Here is an 18,409-nt window from a genome sequence, read left to right on the forward strand (position 1 = left end):
TGAGCCCAATGCATCTGACGTCATCTGTATTTTGTCCATGACTTGCAACCACTTGGTTTTGCAGACAGGGGGCAGTCTCCATCAATATGCACACAGCGATGCACTGTATATAAATAAATAAATATGGCACTACATACTGTGTAACCAAACACAACCTGAAGCTGATTTTTATGTAGGTACCTGGCGGGACCCATCAGGTTTTACGTCATCCTCAGGGCCTCAGGTCAGATATCTATGCTCAATTTCACACTGTCACGATTTTGGACAACTATGAGAGCAAATGTCCCCAAAATGGGCTCTTTGCACAGTAGCTATTTTCTCACGTCACAGTGGGAAAAGCACGGGTGTAAATAACCCAATTAATGATGGCCGAGTTCCATTTACTGTACTGTAGCTTCCTCACTTTCAGAGTGATTGCTGACTCACTGTCATCCTGCTCTGACTTACAAGAACCAAACAGAGCCATCGTTACTGTGAACACCTGTGTTTGTCCTGCTAAAACTTACTTGAACCCTAACCATGTACATAAACCTAACTAAGTACACCTTAATACCAGGATAAACCAACCTAAACCCAATAAGCAGTAATGCATCTGTAAGCTTACCCGTGTTATTCAGCGTTACCAAGACGACAAAGGACCTGGTACCATTAGGGCAGTAAGTCAAGAGATGGTCCAGTGGGTTATCAGACAGTAGAGACAAGTTAACAGCTTTCAAACGCGGTCACAAAGTTCATTTCTTCTTTACTATTTCTTTTTTTGTTCTTTGAAAATTCTATTTCTCGGACACATGACTTGCCCTCAGCTCTGTGGAAAGTTCCTTTGGGTGGTTGGGAAGAAAATATTACTGCTGTGACTGTGCTTAAAAATCAGCTATTGGTCAAAGTGTCTGCAAGAGCACACACATGCAAGAACGCACACACGCACACACACACACACATGTACAGACCCTCTTAGATCTTCCTTTGAAACAGGCGGCTGTCTGTCTGTTGACACAGGGTTTCATCATTGCTGTGGCCCAGATGGTGTGTGTGTTGGGGGTTAGCCACAAGGCTTGTATCCAATCCATCCAAAACTTCCTACAGACTGCAGGAGTGAAATTGATTTTAACTTCGTTTTTTTTTTATATATATATATATATATAAGTGCTTCGGGTTTTCTCAGTTTGCCTTCGTGTCTACCTCCTGAATTGTGAACAATATTTCCCATGAGCCCACAGTGTCCTAAATCCTCCCTCTGGTGTGGATATCGACCTTGCCGGCGACAGTGTCACTGTTCCACCGTCATGTGAAAATTAGCAAGGTGTGTCGGCCCTCCAGTAAACTAACACCATCATCCTGGTGTTATTTGATGAACTATACCAATAAATGTCTCATTAGCGGCTCCATTGCCGGGTCAATGATCTCACCTAAAATTAATGCAGGATATTTAAAGAGGCTGGGGAGAGGACAGTCTGCTCAACAGTCAGGCAAACAGCAGAGGTCACCTCAGGCCCATTTGTTTTCAGTGGTAGAAGTGGTTGATTTAAAACTTTCTTTTTTTTTTACTCATCACATTCAAAGAGAAGTAGGTCAGCAATTAGAATTATATCAATCAAAACATTTGGATGAGATTATATTTTATTGATTCCACATCATGCAAATGTACTTGTTACAGCAGCAAAAGGCTCAGCGTACAAAATAAGATGAATAATTTCATGTTTTCCAATCCGCGTCAGAAATAGAAAGCATTTTTCAAGTGGGTCCACGCAATTACAGACCCTTGCACTTCCCTTTAAATGCACAGGTGTGTTGTCTCGAGGTAGATCCTTCAATTACTCGCACAAAGCAGCTGCTTTATACTGTATATCATCGGCCTTATAACCAGCAAAGATGCTAAAATGGTAAATCAACCGGGGAAACCGCGGGAAACGTGCAGTTCAATTCGTATTTCATTGTTGGCGTCATGTCAAAGTGCAATTCTAGCAGAAGCAGAATCCAGCAGAAGCTCTGAGTCTATGCTACGATCACAGGTCAAAGATCAGTCTGTCAATCTTCTTGTTAGTTCCTGCTGGTGCAGCATTATTTTATCATTCCTGCTTTGTATAGAGAGTGTCCAAAGTTATAATTTTAGACAAACAAAAGGTAATTCAAGTCAATAAAGATGAATACATGACCTTAAGTTTCTTAACCATGGGTTTTTAGTTCTTTGTTTCCTGTTTTATTTTGTACCTTGTTCATTTTTACTTCCTGTCCTGATTTCCCTTCTGATTGTCGGCCATTCCCTTGTGCGATTCACCTGTGTTTGATTATCCCAGACTATCCCTAGTGTATTTAGTCTCTGTGCTCCCCAGTTTCTAATGCTGGGATTAGACTACATGAATTTAGGCTGATTTTCAAGTTGAATATGAACGTTGGGAACGGAGCACGGACGTGTACTGTAAGGGTGCATTCACACCCGCCCTTCTAAATCGAATCCTAGTTCGTTTGCTCGGAAGGTCCGGTTCATTTGGGCAAGTGTGAATGCACAACCGGACTGTGGTCCGCCTAAAAAAACATAGGTCTCAAATGCAGGAAGCGGACTACAACGCAGGGCATTGTGGGTAAACACAACCAAAACATACACGTTGTGTAGAACGTATACGAATATTTGTGCCATTGCCTTCAGTGAAGGACATGTTGTGATTGAAGTGGATCATGTTTATTGTAGAAATCCGTCCTGTGCTCTGCACTTGGGTGAAGCTCGGAATTACAGAATGTCCTATGCCATTGAGAATACCACAAAAATACACCCCTAATCACAGGTAAATCTATTGCAAATGCTCATTTCCATGCTGTGCCGCTTTAAGAACGACATTAGTTCTCTTTTTGGCAAAATGGCTCTTTCGGAGCCAAAGGTAGAAAGTGCAGATCCGCGATGCTGCTGGTGGACATCTCCTACTGCTGGAGCTTATAGATCCATCACGAGTCTGTCACATGGTTTATGATGAGGAGACTGACAAAAGACGAAGTGGTGCAATAAGAGAGTAAATGCACTCCTAGGTCAGAGCAGCATTTTCTGAAATATAGACCTGAGCGCAGCTTAGGAAATACAGCAGGGGGAACTCAGCTGTGAGTGTGGTGGGGCTCATCCATGTGAGACTCGAGTAGAACCATTTATCATCTTGTGTTGGTCTTTCTGAACAGAAAGAGAATGGGAGGATCAATCATGGTTATGCGTGGGGGAAAGAGCTATTGCCAATTGAGATATACGGCTCAATCAATTTCAAAGACTGAATTCGATTAATTTAATATTTAAAAAAAAATAAATACCCAGGCCAGGCAGGGGGAAAGCGCCGACTGTATGCATCAGGAAAAATAAAACAAAATTGTCCAGTATCTGGCTGATTGTGATGGGTAGGACAGTGAGTCTCCTGCAAGACAACCAGCATCCTGCAAACAGTGGTTAAGGTTTGCAGTGTAGAAACGTAATCTGCCGACATTATTAACTGCATCCAAAGTCACTGTGGATGCAGCATTTACATCAAATAATGTACACGACCACGTTAAATAATACAGTGTCATTCAATTCAATTAGAAATATAATCATAATCTTTGGAATATCCTGTAGTAGTGTGCAAGTGTGAGATGAGAGAGAAGAATAACTGAAGGTTATCACTCTCCGTAGTTTGAACCTTTCTGGACGTTGTGTGTTCAAATAGAACACAGATGCAGTAATATGTGGAGTTTGTGATATGCCTTTGTCATGATGTGATTGTATCACTATACTTAGGCCCCTGCGTCGTTTGCACATCTAGTTTGGTCAGTAGGGGGCCAGTCAGACATCCACGTGATTTGATATTTCACCTGATTTCAAAGTAAAAGTGATTGTTTTGATATGGAACGATAAATAGTTCACAATATAAATGTGTTTATTATGCAAAATTACTTTAGTAAAAAAACTTATCATAATGATATCAAGTGGTGGGCCGCATTAAATTAAAAGGGCGCTGCATGTGGCCCACGGGCCATGAGTTTGAGACCTCTGACTTAGTCAATGTGTCTTGCTATTCTGATTTATTGTAATTTCTGTGAATCAGTAGTATCAATAATCCCCTCCTTAAACCAAAGCTGAATGATGCATGTCTTACTCAAAAGTCATATATCCAAAACCAATGCACGTCCCACATCTAAACTGAATGGGACAGTTGAACATGTACTCTGCCTGCTGTAAGAAAATAAAGTCAAATGCTCGTCGAAAATGAACAGCACCTCTCAAAACATGACAAAGCACAAAATGTGAGCCTTCAAATAAACTGAAAAATGTCTTTTCACTATACTGCCACTGTTCCTGTTCATCAAGCAAGGAAACATATCACCGTTCCGGGGGAGAAAACAATTATCAACTATTATTTGTAGCACATAAATGAACCCCAAGAAATTAATTAGCCATTATGCTACCATGAGAGACCTTGCAGGAAGTCTGCCTGCCTTCATTGCTTGGCATTATTGGGTTGGTCACAAGTGAGCAGCCTGGCAGGTTATCGCAGCAATCAGCAGGATGACAAAGAGTCTATTTTCCTTTTCACTGATCTTTATATTTGTTCGCCTCCATTCTCGATCTTTCAGATTGATTCCGCAGACTCCATGCCCCTTACTCTGACGGTCGCGCTATAAAGGTGCTCGATAAAATTTGAAGTGAAAACAATTTGGATCTATATGGCCTTTGACAAGAAAAACAGCAAATTCGGATGCCAACGCTAAAGGCCATTTTCACTCGATTTCTCGACATAAGTCGGGATGTTCAGCAACCTACGACGAGATCAAAGGGGTTGAAAGGAGACTTTCTAGGGCTTCATTACAACGACATAACTAATGAGTCACAATTCGATATGGCGCTGTTTCTCAGTGGCTTTTCCCCCCAGCATGAACTTTAGCCTGACTATGTTTGTTGTCACCCACATGGATTGCTATACAATTTAGTAAACATACTCTTCATCCACCAAAGATGACTGATAATTGCTTTAGTGACCCACTGACTTTCCTTTTAGTGCTCCTAGCTGTCAATTTATTTATATATCATTTATTTGACGGGTTGGGACAAAATTCAGATCAGCTTTCAAACAACAGTAAATAAAAGGATTCTTATATCTAACTAATAAGGACTGTCTGTCCCTTGACTTCTAATTTCAAGCCATGATTGGGGTCAAAAAACACGGTGTTGTTTTTTATTTCTAAAGCCATTCAGCCTCCACTGTTTCATACTGGCATTCATTGTAGTTTGTGTTTAGTGCTGCTGGAGGACCACATAGATCAATGTGACAATATCGCATTGTGCCAAGTGTGTACAATTCACGAAAGTACTTGATAGTACTTGTGCTTGCGGCTCCTGAGGTCCTTAGTTTCATGAACTACTTATTATTGAAGACATGTGTACTTACTGAACAAGGCACAATCTTGTTCAGTTTAAGGAACTTTGTACGTGGATTACTTCGAAAGTACACGGTACAAGTAATTGACAGTACTTGTGCTAGTAGCCCATGAGGTACTTAGTGTAGTATAAGTTTGATGAACTTATTGTTGAAGTAACCTGTTTTATTCCACATCAAAGTTAGAGAAAAAGGTGTCATCTTGTTCAGTTTAATTGATTTTGTCTCTGGATTACTCCGAAAGTACACAGTAAAAGTACTTTCTAGTACTTGTGCTAGTATCCTGTAAGGTACTTGGCGTAGTAGTATATGTTAAATGCACTACTTATTGAAGAAATGTGTTTTATTCTACATCAAAGTTACACAAAGACGCGAAATCTTGTTCAGTTTAAGGCATTTTGTCTCTGGATTACTCAGAAAGTACTTGCTAGTACTTGTGCTAGTATCCTGTAAGGTACTTGGCGTAGTAGTATATGTTAAATGCACTACTTATTGAAGAAATGTGTTTTATTCCACATCAAAGTTACACAAAGACGCGTAATCTTGTTCAGTTTAAGGCATTTTGTTTATGGATTACTCAGAAAGTACACAGTAAAAGTACTTGCTAGTACTTGTGCGAGTATCCTATAAGGTACTTGGCGTAGTAGTATATGTTAAATGCACTACTTATTGAAAAAATGTGTTTTATTCCACATCAAAGTTACACAAAGACGCGTCATCTTGTTCAGTTTAAGGCATTCTGTCTATGGATTACTCCGAAAGTACACTACTAAAGTACTTTGTATTACTTGCTCCAGTAGTGTTTCATGTACTTAGTCCAGCAGTGTGTATTTCATGAAGTACTTATTGAAGATACAGGTTTTATCCCACATCAAACCTAGTGGAAAATACTTCTTTATTTGCAATAACACCTTATTTTGAAGTGAATGTGTAAACTTGCCTTACCGCAGTCAAGTCCGACATATTTATGGTATATAATTTGCTCGCAGGGTGTGGGTTAGATTCCCGGCTCCGCTAGGTCCACACACTTAACCCCACGTTGCTCCTGATGCCTGTGCCGTGTATTTGGTTCATTTCAGTGCTTTTACCATAAAGTTTACAGTATAAGTGCACTCCAAATTTCGGGGCATGGCTGGTTTGACCATGAAATGTGTGATTGACAGCTGGCTTGACCGCAGCATTGCACATGTGTAATGCTTTTTGTAAATGCACGCCACTGGTCCATGCCATTTCATCATCGACGAGAGTCCGTGACGGACAGCGAGCCAGAATCAGTGTCACAGGTGTCCTTGCTAATCAGGAGTTATTGGGTGCACCTGTGTTCGGTCTCAGCTGAGTGTAATCAGTCTGGCTGTGAGGCTCTACAGGTAGGTGACACTTGCACTGTTTTCAAGTCTCTATCTGAGTTGAGTGTCAGTTGGAAGGTTGTTGTTGTTGTTTTTTTTCTATTTTTGGCCGTTAATTGTTTTCCCCTCTGTCCAGTAACTCCCACTTCACTTTAGGTGTTGGGCTCAGTACTTTTGTTCATGTATCACGTTGATAGAATCGCTGAAAGGCTTGGGGGAGTTGTTGGGGAGGGGTTTTTGTCCCTTTTTGTGTCATGGTAGTGTTTTGTTAGTTTTCCGAATTGGGAACTCTGATTTTCAGCTTCTGTTTATAGAGAAATGTTTCAAGGTGTATAACAAAATACCTTCCATTTACAGCGTATTGTTATAATAAATATAATTACATGTTTTTTACCCAAACTGGGCATTGGAGCAGTGCTTTTCTGATCCCGTGAAGCAATGGGGATTTTGTGCCTTGCTCAGGGGTACCCCAGCCCTTGACCAGTCTCAGATTTTGAACCGGCAGCCCTCTGGTTACAAGCCCAATTTCTTCAAAGATAGTGTCACTTAATCTGAATAAAGGCATGATTTTCTGCACCATTCAGAATCACCACGTATACCGAACAGCAGTATATGTGCTGATAAAGACTGTGGCACATGTTTTCATCATTTACAGGAATTCTACAAGATTGCCAGTGACCTGGATAACTCATGCGTTACAGCTAGGCTAGGCTAGGCTAGGCTAGGCAAGGCAAGGCAAGGCAAGGCAAGGCAAGGCAAGGCAGCTGTATTTTCATAGCACATTTCATACACAAGGGCAACTCAATGTGCTTTACATAAATATAAAATAACATTTACAATTTGGAAACATAAATTCACAATTGGAACCAAACCGAATTAATACAAAGACAAAACGAAAACAGACTAAACTGGAGCATAAGATATGCAATATAACACTATTGTATAACAATAATTTACGCAGGAGATTAAACTTTAAAGTGTTTTCAAAGAGCTCAAACATAAGCATGTGAGAAAATAAATGTTTTTAACCTGGATTTAAAAATGTCCACTTGTGTGCAGCATAGCAGCTAAGTGCTGCTTCACCGTGTTTGTGTCCCTAGTGTGGTTGATGCACACAGATCCACATCTAACATCCCTCAGGGAAACATGGAGGAGATCTTCCACTGCAGAGTGTACAACTTTTTTTTTTATGAAAATGAGTTGAATTGCAAATATGATGATTTCTGTGGAGCTGTGGTTAGTAAGTGAGGAGCTCATTTGCAAAAAAAAAAATTGTGTTTTCACCTCTTCTTACATTTCCATTACAAGGTGTTGCACACATCCTCTCCACTTCAGCATCAGTCAATCTGTGATCGACCTCAGGGTCTATTTCGTGTAAGCCGTGAATGCACACTTACCAGGATTAGTTACACCTGGCTTGACCAAGCCACACCTTGTAATCCTGGTTGGGCATTCGTGCAATGGATTAAGCCAGGATGAACTCAGTAGCATAGGTTAAGCCTCACTTTTTCAGATATCATCGATTTCTTTATTCTAATTTTGTGCAACAACCCCCCCCCACCCCGATCTGTATGTTAACACACTGTCTGGTGACCTTCACTTGCCTCGGCTGTTGTTTATAAAAAAAAACAAAAAACTTTCCACATCGCGGTTGTGTCGTGCACATGAGGTAAAGGAGCAAGAAATAAAGAGACAAAGACGAGGACAGGGTAAGCTGGAATTCATCAGTCTGCGAGACGAAAACGGATCCATGCATCACACTGGACAGGTCATTTGTGCAATGCTGCATTTGAGTGTTCTCGAGATTAGGAGGCATAATAATTTCTGAAGGGCATGCTTTATGTTAATGTGACAGGCTTGGCTGTATATTTCTGCTGAGGCACCGTCTTTGTGGCACTTAATTTTACTTTAATGGAACTGTTGTGTTGGTATCAACAGCCACCTCAGAGATTTAAACCCGTCCTGAATTAAGTCGTTTTTATAGCAAGAGGACGTCCTCTGATAATTTCTCACGTGTGTGGACGTAAACCAAGGACAGTCCACATGAGCCAGCTTTCATCACCAAGGACAAAGAATATAGTTTTGACATGTGGACACTTTTGCTGGGTCCTTTTTTAAAAGTAAAAAATATATTTATTTTTTTTAGTTTTTCTGACTTTTTTTTTTTCTCCCCCTCTCCTGCTGCTCTGTGTTTGGGAGTTTGAGGCTTTTTTTTTCCCCTCAGCCTGGGCTAAAAATAAATCAGTGTTGTACTGCAATGAAAACAGAACAGAACCAGCAGCATTGATTAAATATATTTTGGAAAACTGAAGTTGGTCTGTCGCCCACTGTTAGCAGGGACTGGCTGCAACGCTCTCTCTCCACAAACCTCAAAGGATAAGCTGTGACGGCCTGATGGATGAAGGAGAGGTTGGTTTAGATTGTCTAGGTGTAAAAATTAAAAGCCACACCTTGTGTTATAAAATCAAAAATGAGCCTGAACACTGCTGCCTTCTTTGAACAGCAGCAGCACATTGTCCCAATTAAATAACAAAATAACAAAAAATGACATTTTGATGTGAATCCATTTTTTAGTGGACTTCAATATTCACTTCAACATCAGTTTGGTAGAACAAATGATTTAGATTGGATCAGAATAGTCCATCCAGCCATCTGCTACCACTCCTATCCTGGTGGTGTTTGCATCGGTTTTCTAGGGGTTCTCCGGCTTCCTCCCACAAAAACATGTACAACAATATGGGTATTGGGTAAATTGTGATGGACTGGCGAACTGTCCAGGGTGTACTATCGCCCTATGTCAGCTGAGATTGACACAGCACCCTCATGTGAAGGATAAAGTGGTTTAAATGGATGGATAGAAACTCATGTTGCTACATCACCATGAGAACTTCTGGATTACCCTTCTAGACCATGAAGTCTCATGTCCTCTAAAAGATCAAGTTGCAAGAAAGAACTAGACTTTTTCAAAATATCTTGGCTTTGCAAAATCTGGTCCATGATGTGAGACTCTGACCAGTAAGGTCAAGGAAGGATCCATGATCCCCCGAAGGACTGTCCCAGCGTGCAAGATGCTTCCATTTCTTTCCACAGGGTTAGGGTTCAGGGATCAGCTTCTTCTTTTTTTTTATCTGCCAATTCCAAGTACTGTTACCTTGATAAATAACAGTTGCTCAGTACAGTCAGTAAAATGAACATTTGTCAATGAAATTTGGAGGAACAAGAAGAACAGACTCCTGTGTTATCTATGTGTGCTGGGTCCACACTGTGTGTGGCGTGTGTGATAGCAGCAGTGCTATGCTGAGATTTGCCTTTAAAACATACTTTTTTATACTCCAAATACTTGGTTCAAGTCCCCTATAGGTCAAGGGCTGGGATGCCCCTGAGCAAGGTACCCAATCTCCATTACTCATTGTTAACTGGACACTCCAATTTGACCCTGGGGGGGGGCACATCCAGTGTACCCCATCGCGCCAGTCCCAAGCCCATATAAATGGGAGGATTGCATCAAGAAGGACATCCAGCATAAAAATCTCTTCCAAATCAAATATGCGGATCATCCACTGAAGTGTCGCCGAGAGAGGAAGAAGCCATTCATTCTGTGGAGCATTTATAAGGTCAGGCACTGATGTTGGACGAGAAGGCCTGGCTCACAATCTCTGTTCCAGTTCATCCTAAAGATGCTTGATGGGGTTGGGGTCAGGACTCTGTGCAGGTCAGTCAAGTTCTTCCACACCAAACTCGTCAATCCATGTCTTTATAGTCCTTGCTCTGTGCACAGCATCGTCCATAATGTCTTGGTCTGATGAAAGCGTTAAGATTGTCCTTGGTTGATTGGTAGAGGAGAAGAAGGAAATGTGATCCCAAAAGTATGTGTGAGCTCTCAGAGCAGAGAAGACAGAGAGAAATAAATCAAGACGAGCCATCGTATTGAATTATGACTAATTACATCGAGCACAGGTCGTATCAAGTGACTGTCGATCCCTGATCAGTAAAAAAAAAATGCTCATGTCGGCTCCAATACCCATCCCGATACTTGAAATTGAGATTGGGAATGAAACTTAACATTCAACTCCTTTTTTTAGTTGCCCACGGCAGCTTTAACTGTCATAATTTGACTTTCTAGCAGAGTGCTTCACTCGATCTTCTCTTGTCTTTTGAGCGACAGGGGTCTTACTGCAGTTTGTTTCTTGCTCTGAGGTTTTATTTTGAATCACTTCAGTCTATCCCCCGCTCCCCCCCCCCGGGCTCACAGCGAGGCACAGCCAGGCCTCCATGGTTCAGTGGCCCGATCGATTTCCCTCCACAACACTTGTCTGGATAACCCTGTGCTTCTTTGCAGCCTCCAATTGTCAGAGAGACCGCAGTGATGAATTGAAAGAGTCTCAACACAAAGAGGTCATGCGGGTACTGTGAATGCACCACGGACAGAAAGAGAACGCAACAAAAATGACGAGAGGAAAAGTTGTCTTTTACAAAAAGAAGATGTAAATCATCCTAATGACTATACTGCAGGGTAGGAGTAAAGTTTTTAGTTTTCTGAGCGACACCGAGTCCTCTCATGATGTCTCACTTTGTTGTTATGTCTGACACATTCACTGCAAACACTGTCTCTGTGGTGTTTAACAGACCAGCTGACACTCGAAAGCTGAGCGCGCTCAGTTGAAGCTTGGCAGTTACAGATAGTACACGGGAAAGCTAGTGTCATTTAAATAGCACAATAATGTCAAGGGCCATAACTTGAACATGAGCAAAAGAAAACACATCAGTGAGAGTGACATTTCCAAAGTTAAACTATTAAATAAAGTGAAGTGAATGACAACGGAGAACGCTGAGAGGATGGAATGTTTTTTTTTTTTTACAGGAAAACAGTTTGGCTCGTCGTTCCGGGACACATTTCCTCACAGCCTGTACTGTGCTGCGCTGTAATAAGCAGCCTTTTGGAGAGAAGTTCTTGAATGTGCTTTGTCTGACAATCATCCTTTCCTTTCCAGTTAATGCTCCACTGGGACTTATTCCTCTTGTGGCAGGTTTAAATTGATTGTCTACTTACTGCAGCATATTACTAATGTATTTGTAACTTTAATTTGATAATCATTTTTGTGAGCTATAGGCCATAATTATTAAAATAATAATAAAAATAATAATAGTAAATAAAAATGTTCTTTGATTACACATGAACCCAAATGTTTTTTGGTAGATCCAGAGCTGAATAGACCAGTGTGGCCACAGTTTCTGTGCAAAAATATCCTCTTAACAGCAGAACACTGTCCTAATTTAGTTTTTTGAGCCACTCCTCTGTTGCTGGCAGGAATATCAGCGGCCGTTAAGCTTTATCACTTTGGTAATTTACTATTTTTGGAGGCTCTGAGAGACATGATTTGACGACCGCGATGGCAGCTTGACAGGGGCTCAGTAACAGCAGCATAAACGGGGGAAAGAACTTTTGAATATTCTGCTGTCATTACACTGCTCTCATTCTTGTCCCTGGATGTCCGTGTTATCTAAATTCTCTTTGTGTTTTGTTTATGTTGCCACGCTCCGACTTCTTACCAATACAGTGTCAGGTGAGGCGATCACGGCCATAAATGTGTGCTTTTTGTGACTTTACTGACAGACAAGACCTGTCCTGAACAATCATCAGAACCAATGAGAGAAGAGGGGTGTTGTGATACTGATACTGCGTTGTGTTTACCCTGCCACCAAGAGCAACGTGGGGTTAACTGTCTGGCCCATGGACACATTGGCATGTTGGCTAGTGGACCCAGGAATCGAAACCACAACCTTCAGTTGAAAGTCAACTTGCTCTACCACTGAGCAACTGTCACCTCCCAAAAACCACACTTTGAAGTTTAATTTTACTGCCCTTTAATATTAAAAATAAATAAATAAATACAAGAATGACACTGGCTTGGAGTGAATAACACAGCAGTTACTTTTCTATCAATCAATCACAGGTGACTCCTGGTTCTGGTTGGTGGGCGGGGGTCCCCAAATTCAGCTTAGGGTCCCGGAAAGGCTTGGTCCGACCCTGCTGCAGTATGTGGACCACGATGGTTGATGGCAGCAAATGCTTGTCCATGTTTTCTGGGGGAAAAGCTCTAAAATGCTGCACAGCTGGTGTGTGTGTGACTTCAAAGGTCCAGGGCCGTGGGCATGTCGTCACTTTCTGCATATAATCTCTTTCTCCTCTCCCTCTTTCACGGTGTTTTTTTTTTGTCTGGTATTTCATTTCCATCGTGCCCCTGTGCTCGTGTGACTTCTCTGTCTCGTTCTTTGTAAATATTTGTATCAGCTGGCTCACTTTTCTCACTCTATTTGCTCTATGTCGTACCCACCCTCTCTCTCTCTCTCTCTCTCTCTCCCCCTTTCTCCCCCTCCCTTCCTTGCTCTTGCTCTTGCTGCGGCTCCTCTTGGTTCCAAATCGTCTCTGCTGTCTTCTGTCGTAGTGCATGTGGAAACTGGAAAGACTGAGTGAACATTATAAGGACTGTCTGTTACTGGCTTGGCAAACCAAAGAGTGATTATTTTCTTCTTCTTCTTCTTCTTCTTGTGTTGCTGACCCACTTTAAATTGAACGGGTGCTCCTTCTGAAATCTTCACAGAGTGACAGTGAAGTGGAGCGTGCAGAAGTGGACGGACGTGGATATACTTTACTCTGTGACTTTTCTCAGGATGAGACGTTGAGGATTTTTTTTTTGTCTCGCTTGCACCAAATGTCATTTCTTTGTGAAAAGTGACGTCCGGAGAGGGAATCTGGAGACAGGGGTGTTAGACAGAGATGGGGCAGTGAGTAGAGTGTGTTGCAGCCAGTGAGTTAACAAATGGCTGAACAGGATGAGCCATGCGTTCTCTTCAGACCAGGTGCTTTTCCATCCTCTCTCCGTAATTACAGTCATTTTTAATTCAAAATTCTACTATAATAATTTATTCGTCCCCCAAGTAATTAAATCTTAATTATTATTATTTTTTCCTTCTGTCTCTTTGGGCGATATGTAAGTGAGATATCTGGAAAACACCAGGTGATGACAGTCGTTACTATTATGGGGTTATCTCAGTCATGAAGCTGTTGGTCTGTCAGTTTCAATCACTCTGCCTTCAGCCATGCACCTTGTCGGCGCTCCACCTTCATGGGGTCCCATGAAGGGGGCCACCTGCCAGGCCCCTGGGCTCATTGTCCTCTATCACAGAGCCTGGGTGGTGTGGCTGATTTTGGGATGTATCGCCGCAACTGCAAAGCGGAGTGTGTCCCTGTCATGGAGGTCGGAGAACTCTGTGACCCCTGGACTTCCGGTGGCTCCCTATGCTCGCGCTGAGCCGCATCACCCGCATGCGGTGGGGTACCACTCCTCACTGCCCATCTCCATTTACAGACCTCCAGCATCGCTGAAGGGGGGTCATGGTGAGTTTAGTCGTTCTCGTGGTTAACTTTCTCATGTTTTGGAGTATGCAAAATAAATCCCTTTGGCTTTCAAAATGAATTATTGACTTCCCAATTTTATTCTTGTAACCACTTTACAAGAATACCAGGGATATGGAAAGATGGAGGCAGTGGTGGCACCTAAAGGCAGAGGCCAAAAGAAGAAGAAGAAGATTATTGTTGGTTTAATGTATTTCAGGGCAGGAGTTTAGCTCATCAAACCTACAGATGGCACAGCTGTGTCACTCTCCTAAGGTACTTTTTCTTGGCAACAAGAAGGAATAAGTGTTTGTGTGTGCAGTGGAGAGACAATCTGAGACTGGAAGCAATGAAAAGGGAAGAGAAACCGAATTCAAGTGCCCTGTCTTCATGGTGTTTAAGCTCATCTCAGATTTTACAGTCTTGGAGCTTGATAAGACATGTAATATATTGGCTTTGCAAAGCGAACGTGAACTTTTTTCTTTCACTGTCGTCACTCACTAGCACCGTGATCGAGAAAAGCACTCTACTACTTCCAGACACATCAGTGGGAACACGATGTGCCCTTGGAGACCTATCATTTTAGCAAGTATTGGGGGCAAATCTCACACTGGGAGGATGATGGGTTGGTTGTAGTGTGGAACAAAAAAAACCCCAAGACATTCACACCATGTCCAACACATGTCAGACCACTAAGACAAGTGTTTTATAATGTGAAATTCAGTGGAGTTTTTTTGTATGGAGTGGGTGTTGGTGATGCTTTTAGGAAGCAATTCCACTTTTATCATGCATTGAACACCCAAATGATAGATTCTACATAAGCTTTGGATTTATATTATTTGTAACACTGGGTATTTAATGAGGCATGTTCACCCATAATGACGTAGACTGCCCCAGAAAGTGAAGCCAATTTGGAATTGTCTGAAAATGAAATTCTCTTGAACGGCCATTAGGAGGCAAATTCACCAATTAAAGAAAATATATATCCAATGTTTCTTACAAATATTTTGAATTAACTGATTCTAATGATTCAGTTACACTGAAAACAGCTGCTTTGCAAGTCACTCGTGTCGCGTGCAAAAGGAAGTCACGACAGTTTCATGCAGTCCGTGCAGTGATGACTCCGCCCACGTCGCGCAGGTACTATTTTGTAGTGGAAAACCAACCTAAACCGCGCCGTGCCGAGGCGAGGCGAGCCAGGACCAGATGGAAAAGGGGCTATTGACAGCCAAAGTGCTGCAGGTGGACATGATGCAGCAGATGAGGGTTCGCTCCAGCTTTAAAATGCAGTCATTTGCCGTCAATTCATGATTATGTATGCCAAATAATTACAGTGACAAAAATCAGCTGGGTCAGTCTTTCTGTGCATCTCTGCCAGACACCAGCATGTTTAAAGTAATGGCAGTCCATAGAGTCACGGATATATTCAGAGACAATCACCGATGATTTTTCTCTTAATTACTAACTGATTATATCCTCCACAGTAATGAGCAATGCGAGAAAATCTGTCCCTGTTTTCACTTAACTGCAGGAAGTGAGTTTGACGACCGCCGATGTAATGGATTGGGACGGGAAACGCAGTCGTTGGGGGCTTGTGAAGCCTCAGCACTGTTCACTAAACACGTGATTGACTCCTTGTTGTTGTAGCGCTGATATACTGCATATACAGCATTAAACATACAGCCATTCATTTTGTCTGAAATTACCTTGGTGATTAAATACAAGGGTTTCATTTTGTTACCAACAAACAGGAATTATTATTATACTCACTTGAGGATGACATCTCCCTGCACCCCTGTGACAGATTTATGAATCACATTAAAAGATCTTGGCCTGAAACGTGCATATTTCAAACGCTAAAACTAATTTTTGCAATCTTCTTTTTACCCACGTCATTTCATTCTGCCACAGAGCTACTCTCTGCCCTCAGGCCGCAGAACATGACGGATAATAATGGGACTGTGATTGGGTTGCCATATTGACCATGCAGATGCAGCAGCAGCTTTTATTTTCATGTATCTCCATAGCTGAGACCTTGAAATGACTTTTTAGACTTTTGGAACTCCTAATTTGCCTTTGGTTGGACTTTTATCTCCTGTTTCCCTGTAGTGTCTCTTCAGTGTCTCTTGCGTGTCCAATCTTAGCCCAGTTATCCCTGCCTCCCTTGTGTATTTAGTCGACGTGCGCCATGTCCTCTAGTCATTTCTTGAGTTCACTCCAACTTTCTGTTTTCTTACCAACCTGCCAGTCTGGCTACCAGACACTTAAAAAGCTGTTTGTTTACCAATCATTCATCGCTGCACCTACCTGTCTTTTCAGGAAACCATGCATTTTGAGTCCAGTCCACCAGCAGTGTGAATGCTGAGGGAGTTTACCACTGTTACCATGGCAGTCTGTTTGCGAGAAGTGTTCCCGCGCTGTGCCACGTGTTTCCCTTTATGTCAGGTTCAAAACGCGACTCATTACCTTTCACTGCATAAACCACATTGCTCTGTTTTTGCCTTGGAGTGTTGTCCTTGGGATGAATGAGGTTCTGTCTCCGAGTGTTGCACGGTTTGAAGTGTGCGGGGATGTACTGTTGGTTCAAAAATCCTTTCTTAGTTTCTCAGAGACTCTGGCAGTATATGGAATACCAATGTTTATTGCTGTTTTCTTCTGCAACAACTGGAATCTTTATAAAGGAAATGCATGTGTTTTCCCCATATGTACAGCATAAAAATCCTGAACCTGAAACCGTAATCGTAGAATTTGCTTATATAGACACTGTGATTAGCATGATACTTTTTCTTTTTTATTATTATTGTCAAACGACCGAAATACAATGTTAGGGTTTGAATTATCACCTACAACTGTACTGTAGAGTTATGCTGGGTGGACAAATTACATAAAAATTGTGTTAATTCTTTGGGGTCAATTTTCATTTCATATTTTTAATGATGCACCAGGTTAGATCACTTTAACAAGCAGCGTTTGTGTCCATTAGGGCAAAGCTAGAAAGATTTAACCTGACGACCTCGAGGCATTTAAAGCCAAACTGACCCAAACCAACCAGCCTGCTTCTTATCACTGGATCTTTGACTCAGCCTTTATCAACGCTTGAGTTGTTCTTCAGTTTTGCGACAGTTGTTTCTTACATTGGAAAGAAGCAGAGTAGTAGTATTTCATGGGCATTTCACCAAAAACTCTAATATAGTTTCTGGTGGTGGTCTTTTCTCACAGGATACATATTCTGTCATGATATAATCAGGGAGTGGGGAAAATTTAAATGAAGTAGCAATAGAAAGATAAATCAGTCACCTATTGGTGAATAGGCCTTGGTTTTTGTGGAGAAATAATGACTTAAATGAGGATTTTTTTGTTTTCCGTCTTCCTCTCGCTCTGCTCAGCTGGGACAACATACATCTTTGGCAAAGGAGGAGGCCTCATTACATTCAAATGGCCCGCCAACGAGAGACCCAGCACCAGGACAGACAGGCTGACTGTCGGCTTTAGCACCTCCCTGAAAGATGGCATCCTGGTTCGGATTGACAGCGCACCTGGCCTGGGAGACTATCTCATGCTACACATAGTAAGTTCTTACACAGTTTCCGCCTTTTTTTGTTTTTATCTGTCTGGAAAAGCCACAACTTGTTTTAAATCCCATGGTGAGGGTTTCAGGTACATTTACCGACCAAAATATGAATTAAAACATTTGATAGTTATCGTAAGAACAGAATGTCTCAATAACCAATGGGGAGCTTAACCAACCAGATGTAGATTAGATCAGATTAGATTAGTCTTTATTGATCCCACACCAGGAAAATTCATTTATATTCAATGTACACTACAGTTTTGCCATTCACCCATTCACACCCACTTACTCACTCTTTCATACAGCACAGCTATGTGCAGCATAGCCATTCACACCCTGCCTGCCCAGCTGTCAGGAGCAACGTGGGGTTACGTGCCTTGCCCAAGGACACATCGGCACGTAGACTAATGGGTAAGAGGTAGACAAGTGAGAAATCAAAAAACATTGTAAAAAGGTAAAATGATTTCATTTCAGTGATATAATAAGACAAATATTTAAGAGTGTTTTGCAGTGTTATAACTAATACAACAAATAGCTAATAACTAGCACTGGCCCTGTTTGGGATTCATTTTCAACTTGCCTTAATCATGTCAGTTCCGCAGCTTTTACATGTGAGCTTCTGTAACACATTCTCCTTACGTTTAAAGTATTAAACATCTTTAGAAACTGTAGTTTCTATAGTCAGTGGTCTCCCAAGTCTTTCAACGCAGAT

General features: G+C 41.7%; 1 protein-coding gene across 3 annotated transcripts in view; it reads left to right on the top strand.

The window, feature by feature from the left end:
- nrxn3a (neurexin 3a) overlaps positions 1-18,409 on the top strand; it is a 138,283-nt gene that overhangs the window by 107,847 nt on the left and 12,027 nt on the right. For all 3 annotated transcript variants that reach the window (XM_044047175.1, XM_044047177.1, XM_044047176.1), the window contains one exon: positions 17,513-17,694. In XM_044047175.1, the coding sequence (XP_043903110.1) occupies positions 17,513-17,694 (182 nt within the window). The remainder of the gene's footprint in view (positions 1-17,512; positions 17,695-18,409) is intronic.

This window comes from Solea senegalensis, linkage group LG16 (assembly GCF_019176455.1).
Source record: "Solea senegalensis isolate Sse05_10M linkage group LG16, IFAPA_SoseM_1, whole genome shotgun sequence".
Lineage (NCBI taxonomy): Eukaryota > Metazoa > Chordata > Actinopteri > Pleuronectiformes > Soleidae > Solea > Solea senegalensis.